Raw genomic sequence first — 22654 nt, 5'->3', positions numbered from 1 at the left:
AATATAAGAGCGTCTGCTAAATGACTTAAATGTAAATGTAATCTGTGTTGTGTTTGTTGTAGTCATGGTTACAGGTTACAGACATGAAGCTGATGCCAAACAGTATGCAGAGGTGCCACACCTGATGGGCTCCCTCATTGTTACTCCTGGTGCAGGAGTCTGTGAGATTAAGGTAAGGACGTATACCATACTCAAGGTATGGTAGTGAACCACACTTAAATGGGCAATCAGAAGATGAAACTATAACAAATGTTATCCAACCCACAAAAGTTTAACTATGCTCACGAGGCGTTTATAAGTTGCAGTATATTCTTCAATGAGCAATGGTTACTAGGGTTGAGTATTTCCCAAATGTTCCACCCCGAGAATAAATCACTTTTAAAAACCAGAAGTGTCATTCAAAAGCATTATAAAGCATACAAATATATCTGGATTTGATTAGAGATTTGATCAGCATGAAAATTCAAATCTGATGCTATCAGAGCCTGATGAGACCTGTATTAAATACATTTTATGAGCCCTATATTAATGATATTTAATGAGTCCAAGACCAAAAAAGCCCAAATGATTGTACCATTGCATAGGTTACATGATATACTGTAGGCTACTGCACCATTACTCATGACAGAAAAACATAAAAGCCCATAGATGTGGCTAGCTAAATGCTCTCTTGGGTAACTAAATGAAACTAGCTCCAGTAGGCTAATCTTTTTGAGTGTGAACTGTATTACTGTACTGTATTGTGTTATATAGACTGGAATTATACACAGCTTTCAAAACATGATAAATCAGAAGAGAACATGCGATTTTGGTGCATCACATGCTGCCTACAAAGTTACAAGTATAGGCTAACAAATTTGATTTTAATTTTGAAATATAACAAGGCCTATTTGTATAATTAGTAGGCATGATATACTGTAGGCTACTGCACATTACTCATGACAGAAAAACATAAAATATATATATATATATATAGTGCATTTAGAAAGTATTCAAACCCCTTGACTTTTCCCACATTTTGTTACATTACAGCTTTGTTCTAAAATGTATTAAATAAAGTTACCATGATGTGATACCACTGAGGAAGTACAGTTCGATCCCGGGACCACCCAGTAGAATGTCAAAACTGTTCGCTGCTCTGGCTCTGCTAAATGGTGGAACAAACAGCCCTCAAAACATGATAAATCAGCCAGGACATGTGAGTCAATCACCACCTTCCGGAGACACCTGAAACCCCATCTGATTTTAATTTTGGAATACTTAGGATTTGGATAAAGTAATCCTTCTCACCCCCCTCCCCCCTTAAAATATTTAGATGTACTATTGTAAAGTGGCTGTTCCACTGGATGTCATTTAAAAGTGAATCAAACCTTGAATTTTACATTTTGTTACATTACAGCTTTGTTCTAAAATGACTTAAATAAATGTAAATGTGATGATACTATAGGTCTACATGCATTGTGAACTGCGCTCCATGCTGAGATGGGCTGTATGTCCCCACTCTGAGCGTTGATTCATCATGCAGAGGCTGTAGAGAAGACAGATTTAGACATCACATATCATTTAACAGTTCCATTTCGCCGCATGCTGTTCATATAAATAATTTATTATAATTTACCGGTTTGTCGCAATTATTTATCCCGGGAAAAGGGAGTGATTTTTGGCGGTAAATCCCGGTAAATGTCGGTAACTGGTTTCCTGCAATTCAACCCTAAGCGGTATATAATATGAATTTATATTTGTCAAAAAATGTATGTAGCAACTGTAGATTGACTGATTTGAGCTATTCTCTTAAAATGCCAATCAACCAACAAATCAACTGTTCAATCAATAAAACAATCATTCAATCGATTGATCAATACTGTTTAATCATTGTTGGTTCAATCAGTCATTGTAATGCACAGGGTCTATTTTGTATACAGTAGTAATGTGTCTAAGATTTTTTGTTCTCCCTCTGGGACTTTTAAAGTCCATCCTATCCTAACTTCTAGTCATCCATCGAATGCACCATATTGTATTTAATAATCAATTACCCAATTATATTCAATCAATCATTCCACCAACCAAACAATCAATAACTCAACCAACAATAAAGCAATCAATTCATCTAATTATCTCAAAATCGACATCTTATTCCAGTGTCCTTACTGCCACCAGGAGGACATCTTTGTTCAGAGAGTTGGAGAGAAAGAGTTCTGTCTCATAGAATCGGAGAGCTCCAGCTGCGTAGAGACCATGCCTACTACTATCAAGTTCAGGAGCAGCTTAATATTACAGACATTACACACATTACTGCAATTTTGATGTTTGGAATAAAAAATACATTTTGAGAGATGCAGTTGCAAAAGCCAAGATTTTTTAAGCAATACATTCTGACAAAAATGTTGACCGGGAACAATTAAATTGAGCTCTGTTCAATCTATGGAGCCCGGTATGCAATGCTGACAGATTCACCTACTGACAACAATGAACAACAACTTAATACACACAATTTGTCATCGAATCACAAACATGAAATTGATTGATCAAATTATGAATGAATTAACTACGTTCTCAAGTTTCAATGTGTGATTTAGTGTGTGTGTGTGGGGGGGGGGGGGGATCAATGTGTTGCTCCTGTATGAACTACAATAAACCATTTTATTTGAGAACTATAACAGTGTTCTGGACATTGTCATTTCTTGAATAGCTGTCTTTTTTGGGGGGAGAAGGGGGGGCAAAGGGACAATGGAGTCTGAGAGATTATTGAGCGCACAACACATGACCCCAGTTTTTTCAATCAGTACAACTGATTCTCCAGGTTTCTTGGTAAGGTACTCATGGCTTCATGGTGAGGTACATTGCTCTGTAGCACCTGATATTTTAACACTGACTAACTCTTTCTAGCGTTTTCTATTTCTAAAGCAGACCACTGTTTCTTGCCCAGTGTAAATGAAGTGCACAGAGCTTTATGGCGGCACAGTAGAACCCTACACTGTCCTCTATATTAAACCTGCAGTCTGCCATAACAACGTCCCCTGACTCGAGATTGTCAAGTAAGCCACTCAGTCTGTTCTGTCAGCTGGTTGTTACTTACTCTGCCACCTCATGCTACAGAAATAAGTTGTTCCTCCATTTCAGTAATGGCAGTGTTGGTCAGGTCTGTCTAGCATGCGGTGGTGACAGATGTACCTATGGACAACAATATGATATATACCAATGTCTTAATATAACCTTCCAATATCTTTCACGTTTATTACATTAGGCCGAATGTGCAGTAGAACTCTGGCTGCCTGTTCCTCATTCACATCCACATCTAAATTTACCTACATTTACCAAGTTCACAACTGAGCCCAAAATGAGATTGTTATTTTCAAATACACTGTCACGTTCTGACCTTTATTTCCTGTGTTTTGTATTTAGTTAGTATGGTCAGGGCGTGAGTTGGGTGGGCAGTCTATGTTTGTTTTTCTAGGTTTTGGGAATTTCTATGTTTCGGCCTAGTATGGTTCTCAATCAGAGGCAGGTGTCATTAGTTGTCTCTGATTGAGAATCATACTTAGGTAGACTGGGTTTCACTGTGTGTTTGTGGGTGATTGTTCCTGTCCCTGTGTTTGCACCAGATAGGACTGTTTTAGGTTTTCTCACGTTTGTTGTTTTTGTTAGTTATCTCATGTGTAGTTTCTTTATATATTAAAGAACATGAATAACCACCATGCTGCTTTTTGGTCCGCTTCTCTTTCACCAGAAAACCCTTACATACACAATCATTTCATACCTTGATTACATTGAGACACAATCACATCCCACCGGGCAAAAAACTAGGTTTGAACCTAAATCCAATGACATGGTGACATTGTTGTTGATTTCAAATTGAATTCACATTAGTTGACAACATACCCAAATGTAAATAAAAACTAGACTTTGAACTGACGTCTGTTCCCAAATGGGATATGTCTCTTGTTTTGTTGTTGGTGGGAATACTTGGGAACAGATTTCCAAAATTATTTTGTTTAGCTGTTTCCTGGTTATATTTTTATTTTTGCCAGTGTTGACCCCTGTTCTATGCTAAAATATTTAGCAGTGATGCATGAAACTTCATAGACTATGTGCACTATGCTGTGGACCATTTGTACAGGCAGGCCTTTGTGCTTGCCATTGAACCACAAGGTCACTTTTGTAGGCGATTAGGCCCACTCCTAGTGCCACTTCTCTCCTACTCTCTCCAGTCACATACAGTATATTCTGCAGTGACATTTTGTCACTTTAATGATGGATAGTCACTCAAGCATTTTTATGGCCATTTAAGATTTTGCCCCCAGGATGGACAGAGACCCCCGACCAAGCCGTTGTCCATCTGTCACTGTTTCTGGTGGTGAGTAGGGTGAGCCTGAGTAGGCTAATGCACAGCACGCATCGAGGGAAGCCCTGCTGGTTTAAACCTGCACGCAGGGAGTGAGGGAAGAAGGGAGGGGGGATAACGAGTGTAATTTCAGTCTAAGAAGATTAGTCAACGTCATTAGCCCGTTGGAGGCACTTCGGCTGCCCTGGTGGGCTCCGCACCACTGGTAAAGAGCAGGGAGACAGGTAGATACACAGGTGGTTCGAGGAGGCATGAAAGGCGCTCTTGCTCCTCACCTCAGGATGATTTATTTTACTGTGAGTCTCATGTGGGTGGTGAGGATACTGGCATTACACCGGCAGCAGGTATACCAGATTTGACGGTTAACATTTTTAAGGGGGGGGGGGGGTGAGATCAGAGAGGCGCCATGAAGACGCGGCCCACGGGTATCGGTGCCTCGAACGCCAACTGGATGAGCTCACTCTCCCCCGAGCTCACAGCTATGCCCCTGAAGCACCTTGCAGTGCCCGGTAAGCGCGCGTGTGTGTGTTATGTAAACAATTAACCATATCTGTTATTTACAGTCCCTTCAGAAAGTATTCACCCCTTGACTTTTTCCACATTTTGTTGTGTTACATAGTGGAATTAAATGTATGTAATTGTCATTTTTTGTCGATGATCTACACAAAATACTGGAAGAAAATTCTAACATTTGTAAAAAAAAAAATAAAATAAAAATATCTTGATTGGGTTTATTCAACCCCCTGAGTCAATACATGTTAGAATCACCTTTGGCAGCGATTACAGCTGTGAGTCTTTCTGGGTAAATCTCTAAGAGCTTTGCACACCTGGATTGTACAGTATTTTATTATTTATAAAATTCTTCAAGCTCTGTCAAGTTGGTTGTTAATCAGTGCTAGATATTCTTTTCTAAACTGTAACTCGGCCGTTCAGGAACATTCAATGTCGTCTTGGTAAGCAACTCCAGTGTAACATAACCTTATGTTTTAGGTTATTGTCCTGCTGAAAGATGAATTTGTCTCCCAGTGTCTGTTGGAAAGTAGACTGAACCAGGTTTTCCTCTATGATTTTGGCTGGTCTTTGTGGTATAATCTGTGTTTTAAATTCACTACTTGACTGAGGGACCTTGAAAATAATGTTAAACACTATTATTGCACACAGAGTGAGTGAGTTCATGCAATTTTATTATGCGACTTGTTCAGCACCTTTTTACTCCTGAACCTATTTAGGCTTGCCAATAACAAAGGTGTTGAATACTTATTGACTCAAAAGCATAAAAGTTTTTCATTTTTTATTAATTTGGAAAAATAAAAATAAAAACATAATTCCACTTTGACATTATGGGGTATTGTGCGTAGGCCAGAGACACACACATCTCAATTTTATAAATTTTATTTCAGGATGTAAAACATAAAAATGTAGAAAAAGTCATGGGGTGTGAATAATTTCTGACGGCACTTTACATGTGTGTGTGTGTATGTGTGTGTGTGTATGTGTGTGTGTGTGTGTGTGTGTGTGTGTGTGTGTGTGTGTGTGTGTGTGTGTGTGTGTGTGTGTGTGTGTGTGTGTGTGTGTGTGTGTGTGTGTGTGTGTGTGTGTGTGTGTGTGTGTGTGTGTGTGTGTGTGTTGTAGGGGTGTCATATGTCGGTCGACATGAGGCGTATAATGATGACTGTTGGCTCTGACTTGGTTTATGACCTCCCACTGGTAAAGTCTATCTGGGGTTATATGGTTTTAACAGCAAAGCCACACTTTAGCTAAATTAAGTTTAGCACCTTCTCTGTCTGAGAACAGCGTAGGCTACTGTTGGACTAGAGAGAAAAACAGTGATGCAGCACCTGTGGGTCTGGGGAACTGGGGTGTGACGTGTATGTGAGACGGATGTGGCATGCATGTATTTGTTTTGTTTACAATGTAGTGAGGCTAGCCTAATGGATTCAGAGAGGGTTCTTGGTGTTAATCTGTACTACCTAAACAGAGAGAGAGAGAGGGAGAGAGAATGCACAAAAGTAGATGGTTAGCCCACTCATAATATTGGCAGAAGGACCTTCACTTCCTTTTCCAGACTGAAAAGGCATATCTTTCTCTATATCACTTGATCTGTCTCTTCCCCTCTTCCTCCCTCTCTCCCCTCCTCCTCCATCTCTCCCCTCCTCATCATTCTCTCCCATCTTCCTCCCTCTCTCTCTCCCTCCCTCCCTCTCCTCCCTCTGTCCACTCCTCTTCCCCCTCTCCCATCTTCCTCCCTCTCTCCCCTCCTCCCTCTCTCCCCTCCTCATCCTTCTCTCCTATCTTCCTCCCTCTCCCCTCCTCCCTCTCCTCACTCTCTCCCCTCCTCATCCCTCTCAACCCTCCTCATTCCTCTCTCCCCTCCTTCTCCCAATCTCCCCTCATCCCTCTCTCTCAGGGTCCCATGACTCGTTTAGTTACTGGGTAGATGTGAAGGCCCCGGTGGGCCCTGACCAGAAGGCCATAGTCAAATACCTGGCCACAGCCTTCCGTTTCGTTTCCAAGAAAGTCATGAAGAAGTGGTCCATGACACAGGTGAGGGTTCAACTGGTTCAGATGATTAACCAATACTCTATTGAAAAGATGGGATCCTCAGTCTTTGTCAGCATATGACTTTTATCACCAGAACCTGACGTTTAAGGAGCAGCTGGATGCAGGGATTCGTTACTTTGACCTGCGTGTGTCATCCAAACCTGGAGAGTCTGGTACTGAGATCTACTTCATCCATGGCCTGTTTGGACACAAGGTGGATGTACTGACCCCATAGCCAGACACCTAGAAGATCAATAAACATGTTATTAAACGAAAACCTAGAGTAAACGTCTCCTCCTACTATTGACTTCTCTCACACTCTCTCAGGTGCGTGACGGTCTGTCGGACATTAACTCTTTCCTGGACGCCCATGGTAAGGAGATGGTGTTCCTGGACTTTAACCATCACTACGCCATGGGGATGGAGCATCACACCTACCTCATCAACATGCTCCAGGAAGTGTTCGGATCTAAACTCTGCAAGATCGGCGTTGTTGAGGAGATCACTCTGGACTATCTCTGGGAGAACAAGTACCAGGTGAGACAGACAGGGTGAGGTCAGAAAGTGTGAACACTCCTCCACGTCCTCCACTTACAGATATAGTTGAACCTCTGATAGTAAGACCCAGTCATCTATAAGTTGAGTGTGTGTGACATCTTAGATTAATAGTGGAGTCAGGATTTCAGTAGAAGCTAAAGTGGATTGCTTACTAAATGCTGCTGCAGCAATTTCAACCTGTCAATCAGGGATCTCATCTCACAGACATTGATTCTCTCTTTGTCTCTCCCGCTCTCTTTCTCACACACACACACACACACACACACACACACACACACACACACACACACACACACACACACACACACACACACACACACACACACACACACACACACACACACACACACACACACACACACACACACACACACACACACACACACACACACACACACACACACACACACACACACACACACACACACACACACACACACACACACAGCTATTTCGGTCTGTAAGCAGCCAGTAAGTCTTAATGGATGACAGAAGATTAAGTCAGGAGGCAGTTGGTGTGTGTGTTTGCACTTGTGTTTGAGAGTGCTTGGGAAAGAATAGTGTTGGTATTTGTATCGTGTGTGTGTGAGGGGGGGGGGGGGGTAGGAGCAGTGGTGGCTATTCAGCATGATAAATGTGACTTGTTTCAGGAAACTAGGTGTATGTCACACGTCACTACTTCACAGGAGAGGCATTTGAATGTAATTAAGTTTGATTCAAATGTGTGTTTTGGCAGAAATGCCTTCTGGAACATGTGAACTTTCATGTGCTTTAATAACAAAATTGTATGCCATCTGGAAATTACAATACGATTGTTAAATAATGAGCCTAGTTGGTTTAGCCACAGAAAAATGCAGGAACCTTCCCGCTAGCCATGATTGGCTGAGATAATGGATGGGGTGGACATGCCGAGAGAGGAGTTCGGATTAGTCTGCCATGTAGCACACTTTTGTCTACAACAATAGCTGCAGTATGTGGCGGTAATCTTTTCTAACGTGGCATTTTTGAAAGATATCACGAAGAACTGCAAAAGTGTTGCTAAGGCTCTCCACTTTCTGGAGGATCGAGTTTTGAAGTTAGTGGAATGCAGTATGATAGCTAAGGAGACTGAGAAAATTCAGGCGTGATTGCAAGTGAGAATTGAGTTGAGAACAAATAAGGCTAATATACAAAACACCTGTCTCCGGATTCCATCTTCAAACTATGGGCAACCATGGCATCTGTGACAGAGGGAGAAGCATTCATCCTTGTATACGGGTAAGAGAGTGTAGCTAGCTACATTTGCAGATATTAACCATTTCATATTTTGTCAGAAAGTTGTTTTTATTGCAAGTTAAAGTGTACTTTTAGCTAGCTAGCTAACATTGAGCCTATACTGAACAAAATATAAATGCAACCATTTCAAAGATTTTGCGGAGTTAATTTATATAAGGAAATCTGTCAATTGAAATAAATTAGGCCCTAATTCATGGATTTCACATGACTGGGAGGGGTGCAGCCATGGTTTACCCACTGTAGAGCCAGGCCCAGCCTGTCACGTTCTCTGTATGGAGGAGACCAAGGCGCAGCGTTGTACGCGTACATACTTCTTTTAATGAAGAAAGAACACTGAACAAACTAACAAATTAACCAAATGAATGTGAAGCTATATAAATGAGTGCTGATAGGCAACTACACATAGACAAGAACCTACAAAATACCCAAGGGAATATGGCTACCTAAATATGGTCCCCAATCAGAGACAACGATAAACAGCTGCCTCTGATTGGGAACCAATTCAGGCCACCATAGACATACAAATACCTAGACTTACAGAAAAACCTAGCTATACAAAAACCCCTAGACAATACAAAAACTAACATACCCACCCTAGTCACACCCTGACCTAACCAAAATAATAAAGAAAACAAAGATAACTAAGGTGTTATGCAGGTGAATGAGGACCCAAAAGCGACTTGGCGAAAACAGAGTCTTTATTCCAGTAAAGGAAATAGGCAATACTCCTAGACAAATCGGAGCAGAAAACAAAACATAAAAAACTAATTCCACTCGTAGTGACGAGGACAGACTGGAGACTCGACCATAAACTGTAGGTTGCCTCGGGAAGGCACCGACCGTAGCAGACTCAGACACCTGCTCACACGCAGCATCTGAGGGAAACAAGACACGACAGGGCGAGACAAAGACACAGCACGGCGAACAATATACAAGGATCCGACAGGACAGAAACGGAAAACAAGGGGAGAAATAGGGACTCTAATCAGAGGACAAGATAGGGAACAGGTGTGGAAAGACTAAATGAGTGAGTAGGAGAATGAGGAACAGCTGGGAGCAGGAACGGAACGATAGAGAGAGAGAGAGAGGGAGGGAGGAGAGAGAGAGGGATAGAAAAAGGGAACGAACCTAATAAGACCAGCAGGGGGAAACGAACAGAAGGGAAAGCATAATGACAAGACAATATAAGACAAAACATGACAGTACCCCCCCACTCACCGAGCGCCTCCTGGCGCACTCGAGGAGGAATCCTGGCGGAAACGGAGGAATTCATCAATCAGCAAACGGTTCAGCACGTCCCGAGACGGAACCCAACTCCTCTCCTCAGGACCGTAACCCTCCCAATCCACTAAGTATTGGTGACCCCGTCCCCGAGAACGCATGTCCATGATCCTACGTACCTTGTAAATAGGTGCGCTCTCGACAAGGACGGGGGGGGGGGGAAGACGAACGGGGGTGCGAAGAAAGGGCTTGACACAGGAGACATGGAAGACAGGATGGACGCGACGAAGATGTCGCGGAAGAAGCAGTCGCACAGCGACAGGATTGACGACCTGGGAGACACGGAACGGACCAATGAACCGCGGAGTCAACTTACGAGAAGCTGTCGTAAGGGGAAGGTTACGAGTGGAAAGCCACACTCTCTGGCCGCAACAATACCTAGGACTCTTAATCCTACGTTTATTGGCGGCTCTCACAGTCTGTGCCCTGTAACGGCAAAGTGCAGACCTCACCCTCCTCCAGGTGCGCTCACAACGTTGGACAAACGCTTGAGCGGAGGGAACGCTGGACTCGGCAAGCTGGGATGAGAACAGAGGAGGCTGGTAACCCAGACTACTCTGAAACAGAGATAACCCGGTAGCAGACGAAGGAAGCGAGTTGTGAGCGTATTCTGCCCAGGGGAGCTGTTCTGCCCAAGACGCAGGGTTTCTAAAAGAAAGGCTGCGTAGTATGCGACCAATCGTCTGATTGGCCCTTTCTGCTTGACCGTTAGACTGGGGATGAAACCCGGAAGAGAGACTGACGGACGCACCAATCAAACGACAGAACTCCCTCCAAAACTGTGACGTGAATTGCGGACCTCTGTCTGAAACGGCGTCTAACGGAAGGCCATGAATTCTGAACACATTCTCGATGATGATTTGTGCCGTCTCCTTAGCGGAAGGAAGCTTAGCGAGGGGAATGAAATGTGCCGCCTTAGAGAACCTATCGACAACCGTAAGAATCACAGTCTTCCCCGCAGACAAAGGCAGACCGGTAATGAAGTCTAAGGCGATGTGAGACCATGGTCGAGAAGGAATGGGAAGCGGTCTGAGACGACCGGCAGGAGGAGAGTTACCTGACTTAGTCTGCGCGCAGTCCGAACAAGCAGCCACGAAACGGCGCGTGTCACGCTCCTGAGTAGGCCACCAAAAGCGCTGGCGAATAGAAGCAAGAGTACCTCGAACGCCGGGATGACCAGCTAACTTGGCAGAGTGAGCCCACTGAAGAACAGCCAGACGAGTAGAAACAGGAACGAAAAGAAGGTTACTAGGACAAGCGCGCGGCGACGCAGTGTGCGTGAGTGCTTGCTTAACCTGTCTTTCAATTCCCCAGACTGTCAACCCGACAACACGCCCATAAGGAAGAATCCCCTCGGGATCAGTAGAAGCCACAGAAGAACTAAAGAGACGGGATAAGGCATCAGGCTTGGTGTTCTTACTACCCGGACGGTAAGAAATCACAAACTCGAAACGAGCGAAAAACAACGCCCAACGAGCTTGACGTGCATTAAGTCGTTTGGCAGAACGGATGTACTCAAGGTTCTTATGGTCTGTCCAAACGACAAAGGAACGGTCGCCCCCTCCAACCACTGTCGCCATTCGCCTAGGGCTAAGCGGATGGCGAGCAGTTCGCGGTTACCCACATCATAGTTGCGTTCCGATGGCGACAGGCGATGAGAAAAATAAGCGCAAGGATGAACCTTATCATCAGACTGGAAGCGCTGGGATAGAATGGCTCCCACGCCTACCTCTGAAGCGTCAACCTCGACAATGAATTGTTTAGTGACGTCAGGAGTAACGAGGATAGGAGCGGACGTAAAACGTTCTTTGAGAAGATCAAAAGCTCCCTGGGCGGAACCGGACCACTTAAAACACGTCTTGACAGAAGTAAGAGCTGTGAGAGGGGCAGCAACTTGACCGAAATTACGAATGAAACGCCGATAGAAATTAGCGAAACCTAGAAAGCGCTGCAACTCGACACGTGACCTTGGAACGGGCCACTCACTGACAGCTTGGACCTTAGCGGGATCCATCTGAATGCCTTCAGCGGAAATAACAGAACCGAGAAAAGTGACGGAGGAGACATGAAAAGAGCACTTCTCAGCCTTCACGTAGAGACAATTCTCTAAAAGGCGCTGTAGAACACGTCGAACGTGCTGAACATGTATCTCGAGTGACGGTGAAAAAATCAGGATATCGTCAAGGTAGACAAAAACAAAGATGTTCAGCATGTCTCTCAGAACATCATTAACTAATGCCTGAAAAACAGCTGGCGCATTGGCGAGACCAAACGGCAGAACCCGGTACTCAAAATGCCCTAACGGAGTGTTAAACGCCGTTTTCCACTCGTCCCCCTCTCTGATGCGCACGAGATGGTAAGCGTTACGAAGGTCCAACTTAGTAAAGAACCTGGCTCCCTGCAGAATCTCGAAGGCTGATGACATAAGGGGAAGCGGATAACGATTCTTAACCGTTATGTCATTCAGCCCTCGATAATCCACGCAGGGGCGCAGAGTACCGTCCTTCTTCTTAACAAAAAAAAAACCCCGCCCCGGCAGGGGAGGAAGAAGGCACTACGGTGCCGGCGTCAAGAGACACAGACAAATAATCCTCGAGGGCCTTACGTTCGGGAGCCGACAGAGAGTATAGTCTACCCCGAGGAGGAGTGGTCCCGGGAAGGAGATCAATACTACAATCATACGACCGGTGAGGAGGAAGGGAGTTGGCTCTGGACCGACTGAAGACCGTGCGCAGATCATGATATTCCTCCGGCACTCCTGTCAAATCGCCAGGTTCCTCCTGAGAAGTGGGGACAGAAGAAACGGGAGGGATAGCAGACATTAAACACTTCACATGACAAGAAACGTTCCAGGATAGGATAGAATTACTAGACCAATTAATAGAAGGATTATGACATACTAGCCAGGGATGACCCAAAACAACAGGTGTAAAAGGTGAACGAAAAATCAAAAAGGAAATAGTCTCACTGTGGTTACCAGATACTGTGAGGGTTAAAGGTAGTGTCTCATATCTGATACTGGGGAGATGACTACCATCTAAGGCGAACATGGGCGTAGGCTTCTCTAACTGTCTGAAAGGAATGTCATGTTTCCGAGCCCATACTTCGTCCATAAAACAACCCTCAGCCCCAGAGTCTATCAAGGCACTGCATGTAGCACCCGAACCGGTCCAGCGTAGATGGACCGACATAGTAGTACAGGATCTTGATGGAGAGACCTGAGTAGTAGCGCTCACCAGTAGCCCTCCGCTTACTGATGAGCTCTGGCTTTACTGGACATGAATTGACAAAATGTCCAGCAAGTCCGCAATAGAGGCACAGGCGGTTGGTGATCCTCCGTTCCCTCTCCTTAGTCGAGATGCGAATACCTCCCAGCTGCATGGGCTCAGTCTCTGAGCCAGAGGAGGGAGATGGTTGCGATGCGGAGCGGGGAAACACCGTTAACGCGAGCTCTCTTCCACGAGCTTGGTGACGAAGATCTACCCGTCGTTCTATGCGGATGGCGAGAGCAATCAAAGAGTCCACACTGGAAGGAACCTCCCGGGAGAGAATCTCATCTTTAACCTCTGCGTGGAGTCCCTCCAGAAAACGAGCGAGCAGCGCCGGCTCGTTCCAGTCACTAGAGGCAGCAAGAGTGCGAAACTCTATAGAGTAATCTGTTATGGATCGATCACCTTGACATAGGGAAGCCAGGGCCCTAGAAGCCTCCCTACCAAAAACTGAACGATCAAAAACCCGAATCATCTCTTCTTTAAAGTTCTGGTAATTGTTAGAACAATCAGCCCTTGCCTCCCAGATAGCTGTGCCCCACTCTCGAGCCCGGCCAGTAAGGAGTGATATGACGTAAGCAACCCGAGCTCTCTCTCTAGAGTATGTGTTGGGTTGGAGAGAGAACACAATATCACACTGGGTGAGAAAGGAGCGGCACTCCGTGGGCTGCCCGGAGTAACAAGGTGGGTTATTAACCCTAGGTTCCGGAGGCTCGGCAGACCAGGAAGTAACAGGTGGCACGAGACGAAGACTCTGGAACTGTCCAGAGAGGTCGGAAACCTGAGCGGCCAGGTTCTCCACGGCATGACGAGCAGCAGACAATTCCTGCTCGTGTCTGCCGAGCATGGCTCCTTGGATCTCGACGGCAGTGTTACGAGCATCTGTAGTCGCTGGGTCCATTCTTTGGTCGGATCCTTCTGTTATGCAGGTGAATGAGGACCCAAAAGCGACTTGGCGAAAACAGAGTCTTTATTCCAGTAAAGGAAATAGGCAATACTCCTAGACAAATCGGAGCAGAAAACAAAACATAAAAAACTAATTCCACTCGTAGTGACGAGGACAGACTGGAGACTCGACCATAAACTGTAGGTTGCCTCGGGAAGGCACCGACCGTAGCAGACTCAGACACCTGCTCACACGCAGCATCTGAGGGAAACAAGACACGACAGGGCGAGACAAAGACACAGCACGGCGAACAATATACAAGGATCCGACAGGACAGAAACGGAAAACAAGGGGAGAAATAGGGACTCTAATCAGAGGACAAGATAGGGAACAGGTGTGGAAAGACTAAATGAGTGAGTAGGAGAATGAGGAACAGCTGGGAGCAGGAACGGAACGATAGAGAGAGGAGAGAGAGGGAGGGAGAGAGAGGGATAGAAAAAGGGAACGAACCTAATAAGACCAGCAGGGGGAAACGAACAGAAGGGAAAGCATAATGACAAGACAATATAAGACAAAACATGACATAAGGTCAGGGCGTGACACCAGCCAATCAGAATTAGTTTTCCCCACAAAAGGGAAAACAGCAAATCTCCTCAGCACCCCGCTTACCCCCCTCTGACAATCCCGCAGGTGAAGAAACCAGATGTGGAGGTCCTGAGCTGACGCGGTCTGTGGTTGGACGTACTGCCAAATTCTCTAAAACGACGTTGGAGGCGGCTTATGGTCGAGAAATTAACATAAAATTATCTGGCAACAGTTCTGGTGGACATTCCTGCAGTCAGCATGCCAATTGCACACTCCCTCAAAACTTGAGACATCTGTGGCATTGTGTTGCGTGACAAAACAACACATTTTAAAGTGGCCTTTTACTGTCCCCATCACAAGGTTCACCTGTATAATAATCATGCTGTTTAATAAGCTTCTTGATATGCCACACCTATCAGGTGGATGGATTATCTTGACAAAGGATAAAATGTTCACTAACGGTGATGTAAACAAATTTGTGCACAAACATTGAGAGAAATACGCTTTTTATGAGTATGGAACATTTCTGAGATCTTTTAATGCAGCTCTTTACATTTTGTGTTTATATTTTTGTCCAGTGTAGTTGGTTAGCTTTAGCTACCTGTAGATTGATGCAGTGTAGTTACGTTATGAGTTGGGATTGTAGTTAGTTGTTTAGCTAGCTAGCTACATGTTTAAACAAAGGACTCCACTATTCAGGTAACCATTTCACTGTACTGTTTACATCTTCTGTATCCTGTGCATGTGACCAATAAACATAGACTTTGTTCGATATAGTGTGTGTTTACCAGAGATGATAATGTGAAGAACAACATGACCTGCACCAGAGTCAAATTAGGATATAAAGTTAGGCCAATGAGACCGTGTCCAAGTTAAAAAATTATCTGGTAGAATGCCTGCTTTTATTTCGTCACACTCACAACCGTAAGCTATTTTCTGTAATTAGCTTTCCATTAACTTGTAAATAATGATATTGTTGTAAGTTTATTTTCCTGTAATAATGAATACAAATGAGCTAAAGTTAAGGAGTTGTCAGCTATATGATATGGTCATTATTTGAACTGGCTGGCCAACTAACTTAATGTTATCTAGCTAGCTAGCAAACTAGAAACGAACCAAAACATTGTTTAGAAAGTTGCTTTTAGTTGCCTGGTTCGCTAGATTGACATATTTGTAAATGGGTGGGTTTATTGCTGTTAAAATACACCAGTTATGCTATTTTGGACCACCAGGCTGCTGTCGTTTTTGGGTTTATAATTGTTCATAACGACAACAACAAGTTTGATGTTGGATGACAATAGAATGTTCATGATGTCACTGCGACAACTGTATACAGACATGTCGATAGACGTAATATAAACCAGCCTTTAGTCTTGGGTTGTTTAAAACACTACCGTACTCACTGTTTAACACATGGCTGCACATGTGAATCCTTAAAGAGATGGGTGGGGCTAAGCTTAAGGGGGTGTGAACGATGCTGAAGAGATGTAGACAAAGAAGAGCTCTTCAGCAGGTGTACCAAAACATTCAAGGGACATTTTCTCAAAATAATTACTATCCCATTGTTCCTCAACTGTAGTGTATGATATGCAATGATAGTGTATGATAACATGATATCCAATGTTAAAAACACAAAGTTTGCTACATAAGACCGAATTGAGCCAATCGGTCACAAATTTCCATTGGGGTTGGGCCAGGGTAGATGTCTGTTGAGGGGGTGGGGATGATATCACATAATTTTATGAATCCGGTGACTGGGTCTGCTTATTCATTGATGTTATCGCCAGAAATAACCCAGAACATATTCCAGTCCATGTGATCAAAACAGTTGGAACCTGGATTCTGATGGGTCAGACCAGCATGGTACAGACCTGACCACTGGAACTTTCCTTGAGTCTTTGTTTATAGGCGGGAAGGAGCAAAATGGAGTCATGGTCAGATTTGCCGAAAGGAGGACGGGAGATGGCCTTATACCCGTGTCGAAAAGGTGTGTAGCAGTGGTCCAGCGTTGAATCTCTATGAGTTGGAAAGTCAATGTGTTTATATTAATTTGGGAGCACGGTTCTCAAATTACTTTTGCTAAAGTCCCCTGCAACAATGAACGCTGCAGATACGCGGTCTCCAGCTTGTCCAGGGTCCAATAAAGATCTTTGAGTGCATTTTTGGTGTTGGCTTGGGGCGGGATGTACACAGCCTTGTGTCGGCTTCGGGAAGGATGTACACAGCCTTGTGTCGGCTTGGGGGCGGGATGTACACAGCCTTGTGTCGGCTTCGGGAAGGATGTACACAGCCGTGTGTCGGCTTGGGGGCGGGATGTACACAGCCGTGTCTCGGCTTGGGGCCGGATGTACACAGCCTTGTGTCAGCTTGGGGGCGGGATGTACACAGCCTTGTGTCGGCTTCGGGAAGGATATACACAGCCTTGTGTCGGCTTGGGGAAGGATGTACACAGCCGTGTGTCGGCTTGGGGAAGGATGTACACAGCCGTGTGTCGGCTTGGGGGCGGGATGTACACAGCCGTGTCTCGGCTTCGAGAAGGATGTACACAGCCGTGTCTCGGCTTGGGGCCGGATGTACACAGCCGTGTCTCGGCTTGGGGCCGGATGTACACAGCCGTGTCTCGGCTTGGGGCCGGATGTACACAGCCGTGTCTCGGCTTGGGGCCGGATGTACACAGCCGTGTCTCGGCTTGGGGCGGGATGTACACAGCCGTGTCTCGGCTTGGGGCCGGATGTACACAGCCGTGTCTCGGCTTGGGGCGGGATGTACACAGCCGTGTCTCGGCTTGGGGCCGGATGTACACAGCCGTGTCTCGGCTTGGGGCCAGATGTACACAGCCGTGTCTCGGCTTGGGGCCGGATGTACACAGCCGTGTCTCGGCTTGGGGCCGGATGTACACAGCCGTGTCTCGGCTTGGGGCCGGATGTACACAGCCGTGTCTCGGCTTGGGGGCGGGATGTACACAGCCGTGTCTCGGCTTGGGGCGGGATGTACACAGCCTTGTGTCGGCTTGGGGAAGGATGTACACAGCCGTGTCTCGGCTTGGGGCGGGATGTACACAGCCGTGTCTCGGCTTGGGGCGGGATGTACACAGCCTTGTGTCGGCTTGGGGAAGGATGTACACAGCCTTGTGTCGGCTTGGGGCGGGATGTACACAGCCTTGTGTCGGCATGGGGAAGGATATACACAGCCTTGTGTCGGCTTGGGGAAGGATGTACACAGCCTTGTGTCGGCTTGGGGAAGGATGTACACAGCCTTGTGTCAGCTTGGGGAAGGATGTACACAGCCGTGTGTCGGCTTGGGGAAGGATGTACACAGCCGTGTGTCGGCTTGGGGAGGATGTACACAGCCTTGTGTCTGCTTGGGGAAGGATGTACACAGCCTTGTGTCGCTTGGGGAAGGATGTACACAGCCTTGTGTCGGCTTGGGGAAGGATGTACACAGCCGTGTGTCGGCTTGGGAAGGATGTACACAGCCATGGTGATAATCCCTAAGAACTCTCTCGGAAGGTAAAAAGGGCAACATTTGATGACCAAGTATTCCAAGTTGTGTGAGCAAAAGCTTGTAAATTCCTGTACGTTTCCCCATCGCACCACTTGTTATTGGTCATCAACCAGAACTCTCCGCCTTTGTTCTCTCCGTGTGTGTGTGTGTGTGTGTGTGTGTGTGTGTGTGTGTGTGTGTGTGTGTGTGTGTGTGTGTGTGTGTGTGTGTGTGTGTGTGTGTGTGTGTGTGTGTGTGTGTGTGTGTGTGTGTGTGTGTGTGTGTGTTTATCAGAAACATCTCATTTAGAGATGTGGTCAGGTGAGTTTCTATGTTCTGCGACCCTAATCTCGATTCTAGAGCCAGATTACCTGGCAGGTGACAGGTGTGTAGTAATCAGACAGGCGACGAGACCGGTACAATAGGTGAGTCATAATTATGAATTAGCAGATAGACAGATTAAGGGTTAAGGTGTGAAACGATGGTGTGAAATGTTCTGAGAGTGAATCTGAGTCTTGTGTGTCCCAGGTCATAGTATTCTACCACCACCCGTCAGCTGAGAGCTGTCCATTGATATGGCCGGGCAACAAGTGTCCAGCTCCTTGGGCTAACACTACAGACACCACCAAACTCTTTCAGGTCAGTGTGTGTGTGTGTGTGTGTGTGTGTGTGTGTGTGTGTGTGTGTGTGTGTGTGTGTGTGTGTGTGTGTGTGTGTGTGTGTGTGTGTGTGTGTGTGTGTGTGTGTGTGTGTGTGTGTGTGTGTGTGTGTGTGTGTGTGTGTGTGTATTTCGTAGTGGATGAGATAAGGGGATAAATCTCATAGAAAAATTATATATAAATCCAACTGATGTTGATAATGATTACGATTATGATTCTAGTTCCTGGAGACAACACTAGGTGAGAGGGCTAAGATGGGGTCCTTCCACGTGACTCAGGCCATCCTCACCCCCAGAGTCAAGACCATTGTCAAGGGTCTGGTCAAGGGGCTACGCAACTACCTAGTTGAGAGGTGTGTGTTATTAGTGTTTCTGTGTGTACTGAGCGTATAGTATGTATTCTGATAGCAGCCAGCAGAGGGCGGTATACACAGTCAGTTTTGTCAGTTTATCAGTCGGTCAGACTCCAAGTAGGGTGAAGACCCTAAACACGGACTAATCTAAGGTCAGTTTGGCGTCTCCCCCTAATGCTTAAAGGTAGGACTTGGGGAAGGTAAACTGTAAGGGTAATTGTTAGTTAGACTCTCCAGGTAGTTGCCCTTAGGTACAGATCTAAAATCGGGTTGCTCTCCATAAATTCTCACATTAACCATTAAGAGTTGACAACAGAAATCTGACCATAGATGAGTGTCTAGAAGCGACTCTGAAGCGGATATTTAGTGGAGACGGCAGGCTGGGAGGAAATGGCCTAATTTTGCGTATGCACGGAAACAAGATGGCTTATTATCACAGGATAAACATTCCCACTTCCTGGTTTTGTCCTGACGGCTGCAGGGGCTTAGTGGAAGGTTAAGGGCTCTATCTCTGATACGACCCTGGCCGTTGTGTGTGTGTGTGTTTGCTGAAATGCACCCATAACTAAAACAGCAAGAGCTCCAAACTTAAAAAATGCTTTGGATACAATAACTATAGTCTGACTCAGACACAACAGCTCTTACACTCCTTATTTTCTCTCTTCCACTCCCCCTTCCTCCCCTTATCATCTCCCCCCTCTTCCCGTCCTTCTCCCCTTCTCAGGAACCTTCCCATTATATTAACGTGGGTCGAGACCCAGAAACCCGGTGTTGACGGGATTAACATCATCACCTCTGACTTTGTGGAACTGACTGACTTCGCCAACACAGTCATCAACCTCAACAACCTCCTGCTCAACTAACAGGACCACAAGAAAAACTGACTAACGCCACCATAGAGTCAGAATGAGTAGACTGGATATGAGTCGAAAAGAAACCCACTTGGATCTTTTCACGGTCCCGTTCTACCCATCATGGCAGCTGCATCACTGATCACATGACCAGACACTCGGGACACGTGATAATGGGACACTCAGACATACATCACGTGACTATCTCATGCACTTAAAGCTCACATGACCGGTATTGACTGATCATGGTCGACAAAATGACCACAGAGATTCACATATTGCGCTTAGAAGTATAACAATGTACAAGGGCTGAGACTGCTTAAACACACACACACAGATTTAACACTATTTCAATGGTAGCAGTTTACAGCTGTGTGTGACATGCAGTTATTATGATAACACATTCAAGATAGATCATAGCAAAGTTATCTTGATTTATAACTAGCAATGAAAGTCTGGCTACAGCCACTCACACACAGCTGTCTTGATGTGCGTGTGCGTTTGCGTGTGCGAGTGCGTGTGCGTTTGCGTGTGCGTGTGCGTGTGCGTGTGCGTGTGTGTGTGGCTTGTGGCAGTCCACTGATTATCACACTGACACAGAGAAAAACTCCCAGACTAACTGTACATTTCTGTGGTCCTCCTGGAGGGGAATGATGGGAAGGAGAGAGGAGAAGAGAGGTGGAGACCCAGACAAGGGCAGACAGAATGGGGAAGAGCGATAGAGAGGCACTAAAAGAAAGAATAAGAATCAAGGAGGAAAGAAAATGTGTGTATGAGAGAAAAAGAGAGAGAGAGAGAAATAGAGAGAGAGATTGTATCAGCACAGCTGCTGTCTGCAGGCAGTGAGGATCTCGTTTTATTCTCCCTTATTGGGAAAGATGTTTTCATTTTAGCTCCCTCCCTTTTTCAAATCAAATCAAATTGTATTAGTCACATGCGCCGAATACTACAATACACCTTACAGTGAAATGCTTACTTACAAGCCTCTAACCAGCAGTGCAGTTTTAAAAAATACAGATAAGAATAAGAGATAAAAGTAACAAATAATTAAAGAGCAGCAGTAAAAATAACAATGTATACAGGGGGGCACCGGTTAGTTGAGGTAGTATGTACATGTAGGTAGAGTTCATTAAAGTGACTATGCATCGATGACAACAGAGAGTGGCAGTGGTGTGGAGGGGGGAGGGGGGGGGCAATGCAAATAGTCTGGGGAGCCATTTGACTAGATGTTCCTTCCCTTTTTCTCAACTGGTGTGTGTGTGTGTGTGTGTGTGTGTGTGTGTGTGTGTGTGTGTGTGTGTGTGTGTGTGTGTGTGTGTGTGTGTGTGTGTGTGTGTGTGTGTGTGTGTGTGTGTGTGTGTGTGTGTGTGTGTGTGTGTGTGTGTGATACTGAGCAAGTGTGTGTGTGTGTGTGTGTGTGTGTGTGTGTGTGCATGTGTGATACTGAGAGCAAGAGCGTCAACAATGCGGTTTGGCCTGAGACACACACACACACACACACACACACACACACACACACACACACACACACACACACACACACACACACACACACACACACACACACACACACACACACACACACACAAAGGGACACTAATTGTAGAGTCATTACACATACCACAGAGGCTTGTGGGAGTGGAGCGTCTCAAATGGACGAAGAAAGACAGACGCGTTCCTCTGTTATTTGTTTGTTCTGGTTTCTCTCTCTCATCCTCTCTCTCTCTCTTTCTCTCTCTCTCTCTCTCTTCCTCTCTCTCTCTCTCTCTCTTCCTCTCTCTCTCTCTCTCTGGTCCCGATGATCCCAGTCAGTTCCCCAGGTCTCCAGGGAGAGTCAGGGTTTCTCGACCCCAAAGGGACCCTCGCTTCAGTGGGTACAAGAGCATTCTGACGTAGGGCCTTGGTAGTAGGTTATGGATGTCAGGGCAGGCAATGATAATCACATCCCGATCAGGGGACTCCGGGCCTAACTCTGTGTGTCAGTATTTATTTAACTCATTATGAGAGGTGTCAAATGTAATGGCCTAGTATGATGCTGTGACTGTGTGTAGAGAAGAGATAATGGAGGGAGGGAGAGATATTGAGATGGAACTGGTTAAATGGAGCTTGGAATCACACCAAACCACACAGAACCTACCCAAACCGCTCTGGATTATACACACTCTAACCCTCTGGAGCAGTATGCAGTTGTCCCAGACACTGATCTGTGGTGAGTTGAACTGTTTCCCCTCTAATAGATCACGTTAGGAGTTAGGAGAGGATAAGCTGATTCTAGATCTTTGCCTAAGGGTAACTACTGCAGAGCCCGCTCATTGGGCTTCTCTCTGACTGACAGTTTGTTACAGACTTCACTCAACAATCTTTAGCCGAAATGTGTTTCCTAACCTAAACACTGTGATTTGTCTGAATAACGTGTTTATATGGAATTACAAGGCAACAAGCCCCTGATTCCGAGCGGCATCCCCTCTCATAACAGCTATGTTGTGGAGTGCCCACCCTCCCTGCCCCTCCACGGAATCACTTGGGAATTGTGAAATTCACTGTAGAATGCTGTCCAACATTCCATGGCCAT

The 22654-nt window shown here is 45.5% G+C and overlaps 1 protein-coding gene across 1 annotated transcript; it reads left to right on the top strand.

Moving 5' to 3' along the window:
• The first annotated feature begins 4525 nt into the window (after positions 1 to 4525).
• plcxd2 (phosphatidylinositol-specific phospholipase C, X domain containing 2) lies at positions 4526 to 21109 on the top strand. The gene is made up of 7 exons (XM_046290792.1): positions 4526 to 4851; positions 6750 to 6886; positions 6978 to 7097; positions 7211 to 7420; positions 18749 to 18859; positions 19101 to 19231; positions 19956 to 21109. Exons 1-7 carry the CDS (start codon positions 4749 to 4751, stop codon positions 20092 to 20094), a joined length of 951 nt encoding a protein of 316 aa, XP_046146748.1. The 5' UTR covers positions 4526 to 4748; the 3' UTR covers positions 20095 to 21109.
• Positions 21110 to 22654: the final 1545 nt, after the last annotated feature.

Source organism: Oncorhynchus gorbuscha, linkage group LG12 (genome assembly GCF_021184085.1).
Source record: "Oncorhynchus gorbuscha isolate QuinsamMale2020 ecotype Even-year linkage group LG12, OgorEven_v1.0, whole genome shotgun sequence".
NCBI lineage: Eukaryota > Metazoa > Chordata > Actinopteri > Salmoniformes > Salmonidae > Oncorhynchus > Oncorhynchus gorbuscha.
The sequence above is the reverse complement of the archived record's forward strand: the minus strand, read 5'-3'. Positions and strand labels throughout refer to the sequence as shown.